This window comes from Sceloporus occidentalis, unplaced genomic scaffold, assembly GCF_023333645.1.
Source record: "Sceloporus occidentalis isolate IW3139 unplaced genomic scaffold, rSceOcc1.0.p SCAF_61, whole genome shotgun sequence".
NCBI classification, from domain to species: Eukaryota; Metazoa; Chordata; class Lepidosauria; order Squamata; family Phrynosomatidae; genus Sceloporus; species Sceloporus occidentalis.
Window position 1 is genome coordinate 2677901 of NW_028317041.1, and position 17396 is coordinate 2695296.

At 37.3% G+C, this 17396-nt stretch overlaps 1 protein-coding gene across 1 annotated transcript in view; it reads left to right on the top strand.

Annotated features, from left to right (window-relative positions):
* Window positions 1–13847, top strand: part of LOC149287406 (sodium/bile acid cotransporter 7-B) — a 74974-nt gene extending 61127 nt beyond the window's left edge. Inside the window, exons 11-12 of the mRNA XM_089492930.1 lie at window positions 10640–10785; window positions 13809–13847. Of these exons, the coding sequence (XP_089349056.1) occupies window positions 10640–10785; window positions 13809–13847 (185 nt within the window). The remainder of the gene's footprint in view (window positions 1–10639; window positions 10786–13808) is intronic.
* The last annotated feature ends 3549 nt before the right edge of the window (window positions 13848–17396 follow it).

The following is a 17396-nucleotide window of genomic DNA, read 5'->3' on the forward strand; positions in this document are numbered from 1 at the left end:
TATTTATATTTGTTTAGTGTTTATTGGAAATGACACCAGATGAGCATAACCGAGGTGAGCATTTCTCCACACACTGGTTTCCGTGTCACGTCCCGTGGAGCATGACTGTGTCTGATGAATAAAATGTACCCCACAGTAAATAAAAAGGCATTGTCTGAAGAAAAAATACACATGAGCACTTCAGCAGTTATAAATCAAATGTGGAACATTTTTAATAGTGAGCAAAAAACACAAATCAGGGAAATAATGTGCAAAATAACTTTGAATATGGAATATTGTGAATAGAATATAATATATTTAAGCATTATCATATTGCCGCTGTCTTCCTACAGTGTGCTTATTAAATGGGTCTCTTGATTTCCATGTTGTAGTTGCTGTGCTTTTTTTTTTTTTTGTACTCTCTTGTATTTTAATTGTTAAGTATGTCTGCTTTCCTGGCTTGGCCTTCCTGTTCATAGTCTGCTGGAACTACACAGAGATAGGATACTATTCCCTTTGATTAGGCCTTTGTTTTTGTGCTGCATTGGCAATAGGATTGGCAGGTGTTGAAACCTTGCACACATCTTCTGATCTCCAAGCTTTCAGAATAGTATATTATGTTTCCACTTTTATTTAGGAGGAGTACCGTATGAATTATAAATACCCGAAAATATTAACAGTGGTTATACTCTCCCACCAGGAACAGATTATGTTCACCTTCCAGTAACATATATTTATACTTTATTGATTTGATTAATTACGCATGCATGTATCTGGCGGCCATACTTGGCAGTCTCTCTGTGTTGCCAGCTAAACATTAATGGTGGACAAATGAGTCTGGAAGGGACACAAACTGAGCTAGGACTGAATCAGACCCTGACCCAGCTTGTGGTGCCCATGAACTGACCAGACTGGACTTGTTCACCAAATACCAGGGTCTTCATGAGCAACAGGACCCAAAAAGTGAAGAGAAGGGGGTCTTCTGTTTCTCTTCAGCTCCTCTCCCTCTGAGGTACTTGGGGAACTTTGCCTCGAAATTGCCAGGCCATTGCTTTTGATCTTTAAGGATTGTCTCTTGTCTGGCAGGGTGTCAGAAGACTAGCATAAAGCAGAAGTGGTACCAATATTCAAATTGGCATCAAAAGCTAAGCCAGGCAACTACAGACATGTGAGCCTCACATCTGTGGTGGGAAACTTAGTTGAAAGCTTGCCAAGGGATACTATACAGGACAATATTTTGTCCAATAATATCATTAGTAAGTCGGCACTGTTTTATGAAGGACAGATCTGTCAGATTAGGTTAATTGGTGTCTATAAAGAAGTGAGCAAAAGTATAGACCACGGTGTTTCAGTAGATGTGATTTATTTGGATTTTCCTAAAACGTTCTATACAGTTCCTCATAAAAGTTTACTGTGTATATTAAAAATAGAAAGAAAATTAGGTGATTTTTTTCCACCTGGGTTAAAAACGACTTAAAGATAAGTTAATAAGTCAATGGTAAAACCTAACCTTCAATTTGCAGTGCCGATACGGGCCCCTGTCCTTCAAAAGGGGACATTATGGAGCTTGAAACAGTGCAGATGTGGGCTAAAAAAATAATACAAGGAAAGGAACACCTTAGTTAAAAAGAAAGGCAAGAGAAGTTGAATTTCTTTGTTAGAAAAAAGGCATAGAGTGCATATGATCTCATTATAAAACTACATACACAAACAATACAGCTGCTCTCTGATGACATGTTCATTAATGGGACTGATGAAAGAACATGAGGTCATCCAACCACTTGAAGAAAGTAATTTTCCTTTAAAGCAATAAAAAGAGTTCTCTACACCAAAAACAATAAAGATGTGGAATTCACTGCCCCCAGACGTTGTGTGGTCAAACTCGATAGATGCCTTTAAATATGTTACACAATTGTTTTTAGCAAAGAAGAGTATACAGGGATAGAATTGCTATAAGGACAGGATTAGTTGTGGATTGTTGGCCCAGTGAGAAATCCGATTTTAGAGTCAAGAAGGAATCTGTCTTTTTGAGGCACAATTGGAAATTGCACCAGTGGGTTTTTTTGCCTTCTTCAGGATCAACAGCAAGGTTGAACTTGATGTACTTGGGCTGATGTTTTTTTTTACCTAAATTACTATGACATAATGTAAGGTATAACCAGAATGAGGAATCTGCATACTCCAAGGGAACCCAGGAAGGACCAATTCCCCAGTAAATCCAGTAGGTAAACAAAGGCTCCAGGCACTTTCCAACCTCACAATGAGGTCTTTTTCAATTAGAAAAAGACTTAATTGTGAGGTCAAAACTTAGTTTTTTCCTCTCAATAAATCTGCCTGATGTTGGAACTCTTGAGTCCCTGGAGCCTTTATTTACATTATGTAAGGTATAGCCAATATGTATCTGTGGTGCCACAGACATTTTTGTCAGCTATGTCAAGAACACCATCTACCTCCAGCTAAACATGGATTGGGATCTACAAGAAGATATTTCTCTGGGCTTGCACCTGATCACTAATGAAGATATCCACCTATTCTCTTAACAAGAAATATATAAATATTTTACAGAGCTGCAGAATATGATGGGGCTATATAATAACAGAAGTTGTGTTATATAGTTCACTAGATAAACAAAAACATATAATTTGACATTAGAGCCATTTTGCCCATGACGTCTGTTTTTTGTTCTTTAAAGACTCAGTCCTTGGTCTTCTCTGAGATTAAAGATACCCATATGCTTATTCATTGCATGCATACATTCCCTCTTTGTATTAACCGCTACCAATTCTACTGTTCCACAGATATCTGAAAATCTGCAATGTATTGTGAATGTAGCGCTTGCACATTACTGCACTGTAGTAAACCAGTCCTGATATAACGTTATAGTTCAGATTAATATAATTGTGAAGCTCCAGGAAATACAAATCACAAGATTACATTAGTCGTGTCCCTCAGGATACAAGTGCACTCCTGGCCTTGTAGAGAACATTTGATAATGTCTTCTCATTAAACTCTTCATTATGTTAATAATGACATAATATTATTATTATATTCATAATCTGGTGAATACAAATTATCAAGTCTAAACTGCAGCATTTCAGATGAGCACCTCCTACAGCATACAGGACAGGTACATCATGTGGGCTCCAATCAGGTATGTTCTCACAGCGTGTAACCACTATACAAAAAATATACACAAATTACTTGTTGAGGTTCTTTATCTTATATCAAAAAGTTCCTAGTTATACTTATTTTATTATGACACAAAATCTATTTATTGGGACCTTACGTGTGCAGTGTGCATCTCAGACCAGACACTATATGTGTTTTGTTTTCATGTTCTGGTCTATAGAAGAAATTCTTAGCAAACATTGGAAGATTTGCCACTATAAAGACTGTGAAGCACACTGCACCCAACAACAAACCTCTAGCTTGTCTATCATGTATGCGTTTGTTTGCTTAACAAAATTAAATGTGTTAGGCCAATCCATTTAGTCGAAGTATACAGAAAAGAGGAAAGGGGAAATGTGATAAATGGTCATTTTAACAGAGTAATTTAGATTGAAGAAAAGGTACAAGGCCGTTAAGCTAACCCGACTGTTGATCCAGAAGGAAGGATTTTTTTTATTGAAGTCTTAAAAGGAGTGGGAAAATTCCTTTGAGTCTAGATCTGGTTTCCTCCTGGATCAACTATCTAAAACTTTATTGTAACCAGTTATATCCCAGTATGTTCTTCTTTGCTAAAAAAAAAAAAAAAAAAAAAAAAATTCCAGCCTACATCAATTTATTTTGATAGCACAGCTTCTGCAAGCAGTAAATTCCACGTCTTTATTGTTCTTACTGTAAATAAACCTTTTCACTGATTTAGATGAATATCTATAATGCCTCTGAATGCTCTAGGTATTGCCAGATTTGGTAGATCAGTCAGAAACTATAACTTCAATGCCGGATTCTATACAGAGTCTCCTAAAGATGCCACCAGGCTGTATATATGGTGCTAGATTTGGACCCTCCGGCTTAGACTGAAGCTGTAGTCGGCAAGTAGAACCGTGTAATGTTGTGGCCCCTAAGACGGACCCCATCTTGTTCCAAGTCCATTTAGGCTTTGTTATATATCGTGCTGCCGTAGGCCAGAGCAGTGCAGCTCCATGACATAAAGCATTAATAACCTCCTCCTGACAAGGATCAACAGCCCCCTACATTTACCATGCAAATAAGACACATCACTGCTTTCCTTCTGTAGCCTCACTCACAAGATATTATATCTAAGCACCTCCCGCGTTGATGCTGTTCCAGGGCAAATTATCTTGATCATTGCTGAAATGGTTCAATAGGCAGCATTGTAGTATCTGTAGTTGGTGATCTTTTTTTTTTTTTTTTTTATATTTTTTTAAAAAAAACCCTCTTTACAGTACAGGCAGGCAAGAACATCTAAACACACACACATGATTCATTTCTTTTATTAGTCCTTTTGCCATTGATTGATTAGTACTTGATATTAGTACTTTTTTGTATTGATTGATTGCGGATGAAGTGACTATTTGACCTTTAATTATGAGACTTCACATTGAAAATGACATTGAGCTATGGCTTCTTCTAATCCAGCTGAAGAACACGGCGGGAAGCAGTTCCCTGGAGTTCATTTAGCATGATGGAGACAGCCTCAAAGAAGAATTCCACTGTCATGCCTCTATAAAAAGAAGCCGCACTACATATGGCTGGCTCTCCGCTATTGTCTGCACTGCTCACATGCTGAATAAGGCAAATATCAAGCTTGTCACACTAAAATAGAAAATCTGAAGACATGCTTTCAAAGCTCAGACATTCAAAAATGAAACAGGAAAGCATTTTAGAGTAGGTACCTTTTTATGATAAGGAACAAATATTTTCCGTGTAGTATAGTGTCATCTTGGTGGCACCACCAAGTTTGGAGTAAGATGCTGAGATGCGATTTCCAGTCTGTTTAGCACTGTAATAGATTATTGGAAAGGGATGGTGTATCGGTACAAATTGTGTATATAATCCAAACCCTCTTCAGATAATGTGAATGGGATACTGGGTTTGATTGCTATACATGTTCTCACATACCTCCTGTACTTGATGCCTGATAAATCATGCATAGCCTGATAGACCAACCTAGATGCGGCATGGAGTATTTAATATCAGTGTATTAAAATGTGTAATGTATATATGTCTGGGATGATGGCTGGCACTTCATCGGGTGCTCTCAGGTATCCATGGCCATGAGACTGGTGCAGAAGAGAGATTTATAGAACCTACAGGAGATGAGAGAGATGTGAAGTGGGCCTATTTGGCCATCAGGAGAAAGTTGAGCTGTAGGCAGAGCGTGATTGAAGTGCTGATCATGATGTGTCGGCCAAGAGGTTTACGATAAAACCATCATGATAAATGTCATATGTTGCTCTCACTCTTTGAATGTGATGTAAATGTTGTAGTAGTATGTGAGTGTGTGTAGCAACTGGGACAAAAGGGCAGCAGCTTCATCAATTAGTCCTGAAGCGGTGTACCCTTCACATTAACAATGTAATGACACACAAAGATGGTCTTGGAAAAAAGATGCATGTGCTGACATTATTAAAGAGATGCATGTGCTGACATTATTAAAGACACAGACCTGCAACATCAGGCGGGTCAGTTACTTTTCCGGTAAGTGCCCGCAAAGTCAGTCCATACACAGAAAGCTTTAAAACTGGGGCCCTGTGAACAATTTTGAAGGTTTAAGGCTTATATGCAGGACTGAAAGGAGTTAAATCTGTCCCCGTTTTGAAATGTCCTCTACCCCCTTATGACACAAATGTGAAAATACCCCCCTTCCTTCTCAAACCCAGCAGAATATAAATCCTTTGATTGCAGTGTTTCTCAGATGTGTCCAGATATGTCACCAAAGGCTCTGCTTCCTGATGCCTCCTATTCATCTGTACGTCGCGCAAGCAGTAGATTTTTATTAATATTTAGAAAGTTTGCCTCCAGCAGTACTAAAGTGAGCATCAGAGAAACAACAGTTGTTTACTGCGTTTGAACTGAAGAATCTCGCCCCAGAGATATGCTTTCACTTGAAGTGTACATCTTTCAATCTCGGCTCGCAACAAAGAGACACATGAATAACAATTGTCATTTCAGGGCTGCGCTCCTCCAATTATTTATTTGGTTTGTATCTTCCAAGAAATACGCATAATGGGGAAAGACACTCAAAGCCAGATCTCTGCCATTAATGACAGCGCGTTTATATGTCTCTGTAACACGTGTACGTACATAAAAAGAATAAAATAAACAGACTTCTAAGAGGAAATTGTTCATGGCATTAACCTTCTTTGCTGGGGCATATCCTGAAGCATTTGTAGATAAAGTAGAGCATTTATATCGCACCCATTTTTGTTTCTTTATAAAATACTTTGGCCGCTAGAGTTTCATTTTTAAACACTTGTTATCTTAAAGATGTCTTTGCGTTGTGGGAAGTTTAGTTTATTTATTCCTAAAGCCCAAAGCTCATGCTGATACAGTCTTAGCCTTTTACAAATAGCTTACAGCGGATCAACAAAAGGGCCACATTGTAACATTAGTGCAGTCCGTCCATGTTTTAAATATCATTTACAATATGTCAATATGTCATGTGCTGTTTTTTCACATGCAAAGTGAAGGATTTGTACATTGTGCTCCTTAGTTCCGAAGCAAAAGGTTGGGATCCTGGTGGTGCGCTAGTTTTGGATTTACCTGTTCTGTTACTTTACAGTACAAAAGATTCTACCATAATGGTTCTACCATCTCACATGAGATATTGAGTCTTTTTCACTTAGTTCGGCGTTGGTAGGAATGTTTTCAGGAGAATTGTGGTCGCAACATCTCTATACGTTGTGAAGCACCAACCTCAATAAGCTTCTGCTGCTCCAAGGGCTTTGAGAACCAGTGATAGTTCTTGAAAATCATCTCACCTCTTTCAATGAATTGAAGCATTAGGCAGGGCTTTTTCGCAGGAGGAACTCGCCAGGGTTGGCCCTTCGTAATACAAATTAAAGACACTGAGTTGAAACCAAAAAGCTTGTACATGCTGTCACTTTAGTGAATAAACCCATGATTACGTATTACGTGGTCTCATTGTTAGATTTATTTTGCAAATAAATGCAATTTTTGTTTTTAAATGCATCCAAGAGGTTACGAAAAAATTACTGCAGTTTTTCTGAAGTAATACTGCAGTTTTTTGGACATGAAAAAACTGCAATACTGCACTTTTACTGCAGTTTTACTGCATTTGTACTTCACTGTACTGCAGTTTTACTGCAGTTATTTTTGTACGGAAGTACAAATGCAATAAAGCTGCAGTACATTGAAGTACAACTGTAGGTTTGCAATATAAAAAAAAAAAAGTGCAGTAACACTGCAGTACAGTGAAGTACAAATGCAGTAAAAGTGCAGTACGGTGAAGTACAAATGCAGTAAAACTGCAGTAAATGTGCAGTAATACTGCAGTAAAAGTGCAGTATTGCAGTTTTTCATGTCCAAAAAACTGCAGTATTCAGAAAAAACTGCAATAATTTTTCATAAGAGGGGTATTACCTAGAACTAGGTAAGCCAACCTCGTAGACATTTTATTTTAAATACAAGTTAACTTAATAAGCTTTGTGTCCAGTTGTCGAGTAGCCTTGATTGCTGCAGCAGTGCTACTGGCCTGAATAATGAAATGCTAATAATAAAGGCTGCCGTGATATCCAAACATGGCTTGCTGGGGTCCGTGCCAGTGTCCCTGTGATCGCTGGCTAATTAGCTGCTTTAATATTCTCCTTATTTTAAAAAAGAATTCCCTTTGGTGCCATGTTGCCCGCTCCTTCCTCGTTCCTCACAGGGTATGCTGGAATGCCGTAACCGTTTGTAATAAGTATACCTTCCTTGTGGCACGAATGCATAAGATGAACCTTGTTAGCATTGTTTTAATCACTACGCTACTCATTATTTCTTGGGAAGAACTGGAGCTTTCTGGACTGCATTGGCAGCTTTTATCTGCGGTGCCATTTAAAGAGCAAGTGGGAAGTACTTCTAAAGACAACTTCAATCTGAAGTTATCAAATAATTATGAAATAATGAATAGCCTCGTGTTCTGTAAGTTGCAAGGCTGGCCTGTCCAATAAGCCCTTAGCGCATTTTCACACATTATCACACTAGTAATCAAGTAAAATAAAACTCTTTTCTTGGCCATCTTTTTTTATATATTTAGTCTAACCAGTGCTCACATTGGGCGCAAGATACTATGTATAATTTACAATTAATAGCTGTAGGAAAAATGGCATTACAAATTTTTGTTATACATAGGCTTCCCAATCTTTGAAGTGTTCCCGATATAGAGAGGGAGAAAAACATAATCCAAAGGCCAATCAGTTGTGGCTTCTAAAGGGTTTGTTGTTGGCACCTGCTTTTAGGCTCTAGGGTCATTAAACTGGCAACTAAATTCTACTTACGTTTACCTATCGCTGAGTTTACGTGCATGATACAGAATCCGAGCCTTTATAGAACTGGGTGTTTTATTATACAGGTAATAATTCACAGGTTTCAGACTTTTATCAGATACGTAGCTCTTATTCCTGCACATTTCAAGCTTGTCCATTGTGTCACTACATTTCATATAAATTAAAAAGTATTTACACATTCACCAGTTCCTAGGTGAAAGAATGAGCCAAGGTAGTTGCCCACTTTCTTCCTCTCTCGATATGACATCATACAGGTGAAATCCTCGAATGCAGGGAGTCATCTCATCGAACAATAGGTCTGGTTTTAAACAGACAAAGTCTCTTTGAGGCCGATATCTGTGTTACCAAAATCGGACTCTATATGAATGTAAATGATTCCTTTGTAAATATCCTATGATATTACGTGTGAACTGCTGAAGGGGTTTCAGAGCCAAAACAGTTTAAGGTTTAAAAACAAATGAAAGGTATGCTTCAGTTCTGTCTTCTCTCCATCCTGGGTATAGGATAAAAGAAATGTTGTGCTCTTGCCAAAAAAAAAGAAAAGGAACCCAGACTTGAAACGCTTGCTTGGCAGATGTCAGTTGAAAGATGTGCTTATGGATTATACTGCGGTGTCAAAAATTGTTGGGTAATTTTAGACAAATGTGTCATGTGTGACATGGAAATATGGCACGCTGTACATTAGTGATTTCCCTAGTGTTCGAAGCAGGTAGTAATGCGCTCTGCCTGCGTCGTGCTACGGCTACAGCACGGGGAGATTCTGCCTGCTTCAAATTACTTTAGTCAGAATAGAATCCATTTGCAAAATGCGTCTTCTAACGTTTCCCAGGCAGTGTATTGTATTAAAGAGGCATTTTTGATTAATGTTTTATAAAAAAAATTTCCACATGACAGCTTAAGGTCCCTCTAAATGCATGCATAGTGCTCAGATCCATAAAGTCAAATGGCACCTAGTAAAGTCTCGTTGCAGTCATCCATAGTGACTCAGAATTGGTACCTTCTTTGGTAAAAGAATTAAAATTAATTTACTGCGTTCCTATTGCTTTGGTGATAACATGATTTTAAGTATGAGAGCCAAAATATTTTTCTTTAGCTATGCATTTTTTGTCCAGTTAACCAAATCACACTATACACTTCCTTTACTTTCTTCCTTCTCTCTCTTAAACTTATGTATGTGTGTATGGAGGCATATATATATATATATATATATATGTATATGTATATTTATATATACATAAATGCAGTGTGTGTGTGTGTATATGTATATGTGTGTATATGTGTGTGTGTGTGTGTGTGTGTATATATATATATATATATATATATATATATATATATATATATATATATATATAGTATGTATATGTGATGTCTGTATGTAGTGTGTGTGTATGCAGTGTAGTGTGTGTGTATGCAGTGAGTATATATGTGTGCAGTGTGTGTATATGTTTATGCAGTGTATGCATGCAGTGAATGTGATGTGCATTGTGTATATGCAGAGTGTGTGTATATGCATGCAGTGTATCTATATGTATGCAGTATGTATATACATGTATATGTGTGCTGTGTGTATCTATAAGTACATAGACAACCTCTGCTGCTACCCACCACTTCCGCCGGTGCTTCTATATGCATGCAGTGTGTGTATATATAGATGCAGTGCGTATATATACAGCAAGGCTAAATGGGAAAGAAAGAACAGCTGACCAGCGTGTAACACTGCTTGTCCCGGGCGTCGGGCTATACGAATTGCTCATCCCTGTGTGTGTATATATATATATATATATATATATATATATATATATAATATGTGTGTGTATATATGCCGTGTGTATATATATATATATATATATATATATATATATATATATATATATATATATATATATAATCATTTGACTTGTGTTGTTATGTCGCCTTGTGTTCTCTTTCCTTTGATTTGGTCTGGTATTGTAAAACAGTAAAGCATATGATATAATTAGTTAACCCTTATCACAGGGAAACCATCTTTTGATCGGATTCGTTTTATTTATTTTTTTTAAATAGATTTTAACGGATTTAATAAAAATCTATACTTAGAAAGTTTGAATATGTGCACACTTACTAACATCTGTCTAATTCAAAACAATGATCTGACCAGACTGAAGATTATGTTAATTACTAATGTAAGTCATTTTATTTCTTTTCAGGAATCCCGATGCTGAAGATTGTATTTGCCGGATATGAGCACCTCTCTCTTATCTCTGTCCCGCTGCTAATTTATCACCCAGCTCAGATACTTCTTGGAAGTGTGTTAGTGCCAACAATAAAATCGTGGATGCTTTCCAGACAGAAGGTGAGATCCACAATTCACCCTATTTATTCCCCAAAACTACATGTAAATTGATGTAGAATTAGTATTTAATCAACAAAAAAAATATCAAGAAAAATAATGTGTTTCAAGTTACAGCAAGCACTATATATATATTTAAGAATAGCTTGCCTAATGGGGAATCCAGCACCATTTACTGTACGGCAATCTCTACAGGCTATAAATACTGTATGGTGTCCAAAGCTGAGTTCCATGACAGAAACATGTCAGCTGCCTTTCGTACAATTATCCCTCCGCCATTTAGATCCCAAAAAAGTCCCTGGACATTATTTGTGCTTGTGATTTCTCTGGTACTGATTCCACTTAGCAGTTAATATTCATCCAGGATGTTCGAGATGGAAGAAAAATTGGACTTGCCTTTACCTAGCCTTTAGTTTTCACTACCTGCTGTTTTAACACACGCCTCGCTTAGTACTAGGTCAGGGTGCCATATGCTTCTACGCCAACAGTTTCGCTCAGTATGTTGCTCATGTTCAAAGGTCTTCTCTCCATTTCCCTTTAAATCTTCTGCTGCCTTAGGGATCTTCTCAGGATCACATGCGTGAAAGGGTCCGGATCAATTACTTCCCAGCTTGTAGTTTAACACGACCCTCCTTTCATTATACAGATGGGTTTTAGTTCCCGGCTTTGCAGCTGCAGCTCTGTAGATACAGGCATCTATTTTTTTATTTTTTTTTTCTACCCACCAAGTTCGAATCATCCTGGATCAAACTTCTCTGCCCTAAAATGTCAGAGGCATTGTTCTTCAGACTTTGGTGCTGTTCTTGTGACAAGTCCGTGATCTTATGGGACATTCAGATATTCAGTTGTGTTGCAGTGGCTACAGATGTGCAATTCCATAAATGACCAAAATGGGTTTACCTGGACAATGACAACAACTGGGCTGCAATTTGATTTGCATGCGTAATGCTCTGTATTAGGCATTGCGCATGCAAAATGAAAGGTATTTTTTGGGCAGGAAACAGGATTAATCGGAACAAAAATAGTCGTTCAAACCATGACACCTGGAAACTTAGGAAACCCTATGGAAAGTTAAATCCTTCCAACAGTCGCTTTAAATCTTTTTGACTCTTCAATGTGCTCCACTTAAGTTGCTAACAAAGAGCAGTTTAAGCATAGCCCCACAGGGCTAAAACCGACTTCAGTGGCATCCTCCAAGTTAGGTTCAAAGTAAGTCAGATCAGTAAAGTTCTTTAAACAGAACACAAAACATTTTGAGTTTTAATTTGGTGTTGCATTGGAAAAACACATTTTAGGGATTAGAGATATATTTTGATTATTTTAGGTTTTATATTCATTTTTAAAGTTAAAATACATACACATGCCTGCCCCTTCTCCAGTCGCGAAGTATTGTGAGCTTCCAAGTTAAGTCTTAAGTGTCAAAGTAGTGCGCGGTGTTCTTGCTCGCCCCTCTGGCGCTTCCCGAGTTACCTTTCTCTGGGTCAGGCCATAGAAACAGAAGTAAATCCTCCTGTTCGGTATGAGTAATGTATCATGATTGTGCAGAGCCCCAAGGAAAGGTTGGGGGGAATATTTGAATTCTCTTTTGATGCTTTCAAAACAAGAAGAAAAGTAAGATGTCTATTTAAACCGTTTCTTTTCTTCCCATACAAAGGAGAGACACTTGATATGTATTTTCCGTTTCCTCTGTAATTAAGTCAATCACAAAGAATACGGCTCTGGCATATTCTAATATTGTTTTGCCCCCTGTGGCTCTTTGAGTTGAATCATGACACCTATGCCAACTGTTAATGTGGGGCTGATGTTAAATATTTAGAGCCTTGAATACTGCATTTCTAGTTCTGAAATGTGACTGAAATCTCAAAGCGGAGGAAGTCTTTGTAAGTAAATCACAAAGTGTGACTGTTTACTGACTTCACACACACAGTGACTTTTCTTTTTCTTTGTCTACATTATTACAAATGTTCCAACAAGTATGGATGTTCTACTCAAAGCCCTTACATTTCTAGACGCTTTATCAGTTAAACATTGCCCATATTGTCAAAGGTCAGCACAGTTATATACTTTTATTGGGACAACTTAAAGGCCGACTATTATGCAATGAGTCCTACATACAATACAATTCAATTTCCTTAAACCCAAAGAAAACGTGTATCCTATAAACCAAGATAAATATGGAGATAGGAATATCTATTTATTGTTAATGTGTGTAATACAGCTTATTGATCCACATTGAATGCAGCACACTGATACAGTGTAGAACTTGGTGAATTTATTAAACACTGAGTTCACATGTTAAAGCTATAAGTCATGCGATTATTGCCAGTATTTTTTATATATTTTATCCTGGTGACCCCAAATGAGTTTGAGTCCAGCTTATGGAACTGCCCATGGTGTTACATACATGAAGTGATGTAAAAGGCACTTGCATGCAGATCACAAGCTTGGATTTCACTCCTGTAAGAACCAACGACCAATGCCATTACTTTTTATCAGATAAAGCACCAATAGTCGTAATGGCTCCTTCCGGCCGCAGTCCATGCCAGAAGCTCATAACTTCATTGCTGTTCCTTGACTTGCAGTAGCTAATTTCACAGAAGTTTACAAAGTATATTTTGGAGGAGTCTTTAGCAGAAGTCCAATATTACATAGTTATATAGGCTGAAAAAAGACATGCGTCCATCAAGTTCAGCCTTTCCTATATCTGTTAATTTGTTGCTGTTGATCCAAAAGAAGGCAAAAAACCCCGGTTTCGCTCTTTCCAATTTTGCACTAACCAGGGAAAAAAATTCCTTCTTGACCCCAAAATGGCAGTCAGATTTCACCTTGGATCAATAAGCTGTTTCCCCATAATTTCAGATTATATCCCTGAATATTATGTTTTTCCAGGTATCCATCCAGTTGCTGTTTAAACATCTGTACAGACGCCGATAAAACTACCTCTGCAGGCAATGCTTTATATATAAAAATAAAGCCATTATATTTTGTGTTTGTAATCATTTTCTTGTGGTTTTTTTTTTATTTAGGCACTGAAGTTAACAAGACAACCCAAAATCCCATTATAGCAGCAAGAGAGAAGAAGTGTACATATGTACAATATTGTACATACAAGCATACAAACATCACATAAAAGACTTGTACTTGGGAATGTTCACTGCATATTTTATTTTTTTAAATAAAGATTCATCTATCTAAGTGCCTTATGGATTCATCTGGCAAATACTTAGTTTGAGAACTATCTTAATGGTTACAAAGAATTTTTAGTCTTACATCATCTCTTTGTATTTTTTTATTTGGAAAATAAAGATATCAAAAGTCTTCTAACTTATTTTCGTATCAGTACAAAAAAAAAGCCTTCTATTTCATAATGAAATGCTGTTTGGGGTCTTACAAGTATTTCAACCCTTAATTCAGAATTATTTTACAGTTCCAAATTGCCTATAATTTTTCTGTTAAAATGCCGGTAAAAACATTTTTTTATTGTTCACGAAGTACGCTTTTGGTTGTGAAACCCTAGACTTATGTATTTATACAATATCCAAGTCTGCTAGATAAAACAAACAAGTCTTCCGGAATAAAGCAGTCTGAATGCACAGAGCACCCAAAATGGGGATTTTTGGTCTACAGTGAGTACCAAAAACATTTACTAAACTCTACTAATTAGTGCACTGGTACGTTGTCATTAATGAGCTACAAGCTATGCTGTTTATTATGTAATTTGGTACCAGTTGCTGTAATATGGTGAGTTTTATCACTTTCCTACCCAGTATAAGTTTTAAAAATGTGTCAAGTCGATGATCATCAGTTCCGCCAGAATTGCTTTGCATTACAATGGACCATCCCCAGTGAGTGTCTGCTGCGAGATCAGCTTGCACTGCCCCGTATAAAGCATATTTAAATACATAGCAGATCATGTCGCTAATTATTAAACTACCGTATTTGCTGGATTATAAAAAAAGGTTATATGGGGGGGGCATACGACTTTTAACCCCCTACATGCCACTCTGCCTCCAGAAATGCCTTTTAACCCCCTATATGCCACTTTGCCTCCAGAAATGTTTTATACCCCCTATATGCCACTCTGCCCCATGATATGCCTTTTAACCCCAAATACAGTGTATATTATACGGGGCTAGCTTGGCTCTCCCTGCAGAAAAAGCTGCAAATGATCTTTGCCAAGTCTTTTTCTTAGTGCATAAACTCCCTTGATTCTGTACACGTGGCTACAACCCTAACCCAATAGTAATACACTGACAGATGCACGAAGAACGTTTTGACACTGTAAATCTACCCTACATGTTTGGGGAGATAATTTTGAAATTGCTATACCCTATAAAGTAGATCTGGACACCTAGAACTCTAAATAGCATGGTTTTGGGTGTTCTTTTTGAGAAGCTGTTCCCGTTGCCTACCCCTGACATGCATTCTTTGTGTTCTTCGTGCGCACAGCATGGGGCCTTCCATCTGTTAAAAGCTAAAAATGCATAAATTATTTGTCTTGCTCAGTTTCCCCATTCTGACACTCCTTCAGTTAACATTTCTGGTATTGCTGTCACATTGAGGCACTTAGGATCCTGATTTTTATGGAGTTATAACTCCGAGGTTGATATGCTCCAAAAATATTTAGTTTGTGTTAGTTTTTTTTATCTCTTCCTCCTGTTTTTATTAAAACGTTCATACTTCTCACATCAGACATTTACTTTAAATATTTTTACATTAGTTTATTAGTTGTACAGAAGCTATACTAAAATGTTGTATACTTTTGTTCTTCAAATAGAATCGTCTATTGCCTTTAATAGCAGAGCAGTATGATTATTTACGCAGCACTTCTTACAATACAAATATTCAAAGTATATGACAAAACTAGGTTACATTAGGTATGGGCTCTGCTGGCAATCTTGTATGTATGTATATATGTATGTATGTGTGTGTATATATATATATTTCTTTAGTGCAACCAAGACTTTCAATTGTATTTCCTCTTGAAATTTCTTACATTAGAGTTACTGAGTGTCATGGGAGAGGTAGTTCAAAAATATCTATAGATTTCTTACTAAGACTGTTAGCTTTTTTAAACATGACTTTTAATAGCGCATGCGTGCTTTCTAAATAAACACTTTGCACTGTGTATTGTTTCGGGCATTTGCGAATAGTAGGTATTCCTTGCAAGCTGTTTAATTTTGCATTTGCTTCTACTGGCTGAGGGTACAGTAAGGGGTTAATTATGTCATCATGGTGCCCTGCTGGAAATATGTCCTGGAAGGAAAATGATGTCTTGGGTGACAAATAACCCTAGAACTGATGTGTAAGACAATGCAGCTTGGGTGAATTCAGTTTCCATTCTGAAATTACTAAAAGGAATTCCCTACCAGTGTTATATAGAATAGGAAGTTTAAGTGAACTAATGACAAGCCAAACCTATAGAATAAAAAAGAAGAAAATGTGAAATAAATGTTAGTATATCCTAAACTAATCTGGGGTTTTTCCTGCAATCCTTTGCTGTTTAGTCCTTGGAATTGACTTTGTCAAATGTGCATGTATCTTTTTACTTTAACATGATACACCACTTTAAATCATCAAGTCACATTTAGTGGTGTGTGTGTGTGTGTGTGTGTGTGTGTGTGTGTGTGTGTGTGTGTGTGTGTGTGTGTGTGTGTGTGTGTGTGTGTGTGTGTGTGTGTGTGTGTGTGTGTGTGTGTACATACAGTGTGTGGATTCATTCATGAATAAGAAAAAGCACATATATATTGAGCAAGACTGCCCTCTGGTGGAAAAAGAGATGAATCACTGATAACTGCAATTAGTTGCTCATTAACATTTATCTTTGTCCAAAAAAAAGAAACAACAAAATCACTCCCATACAGAATAACATACGTAAAAATAAGAATATGAGAAAAGACTTGTGTGAAAGGATCTCTGCATGTACAACTTAGAAGAAAATTATGTAACGGTGAGTTGTTGAACTGAGTGCATGCGGGGAACATCTTTAAGAGGAGAAATGGTAGAACAAGGATTTGGGAGCCTAGGTATTGTGTCAGAACTTTATCTTTCACCCATCGGAAGTCAATGTTTGGTGTAAATATGCAAGCAAGTTGCGCTTCACCAACTGGAGGAGCCAACCCCAGGATGTTTCTCCTGCATGTCTTTTAGAAGTTCAGATGTAATTTGGAAACTGTGCTTATGTGAATACAGTATGTTAGACATGTCTGCTTTTTTCCTAACTTTTTTGCTTAAAATGACCATACAAAATCTCTATTACTAAAATGAATGTGTGTATATGTATATGTACACACACACACACACACACACACACACACACACACACAATGTACTTGTCAAAGGAGAGGAACCCAATACCACCCCTTGAGCCCTGATCAGGGTTTTTCTAACAAAAGTAATTGTGCATTTAAAAACCTCAAGGTGTAGCCCTAAACCAGGAAGACCAGTTTATTACTGTGCCCGTAACTATCTGGGGTCCTTGGTTACCAACCTTTTGATTAGAGGAGCACCTCACCTTAAGACGTTCGAATGAATCATGGCTGACATCCTCATTTGTTCCTGCACAGCAGTAAGAGGCCTGTCTGCTACTTCGGTGTATTAGGACATTACACTGG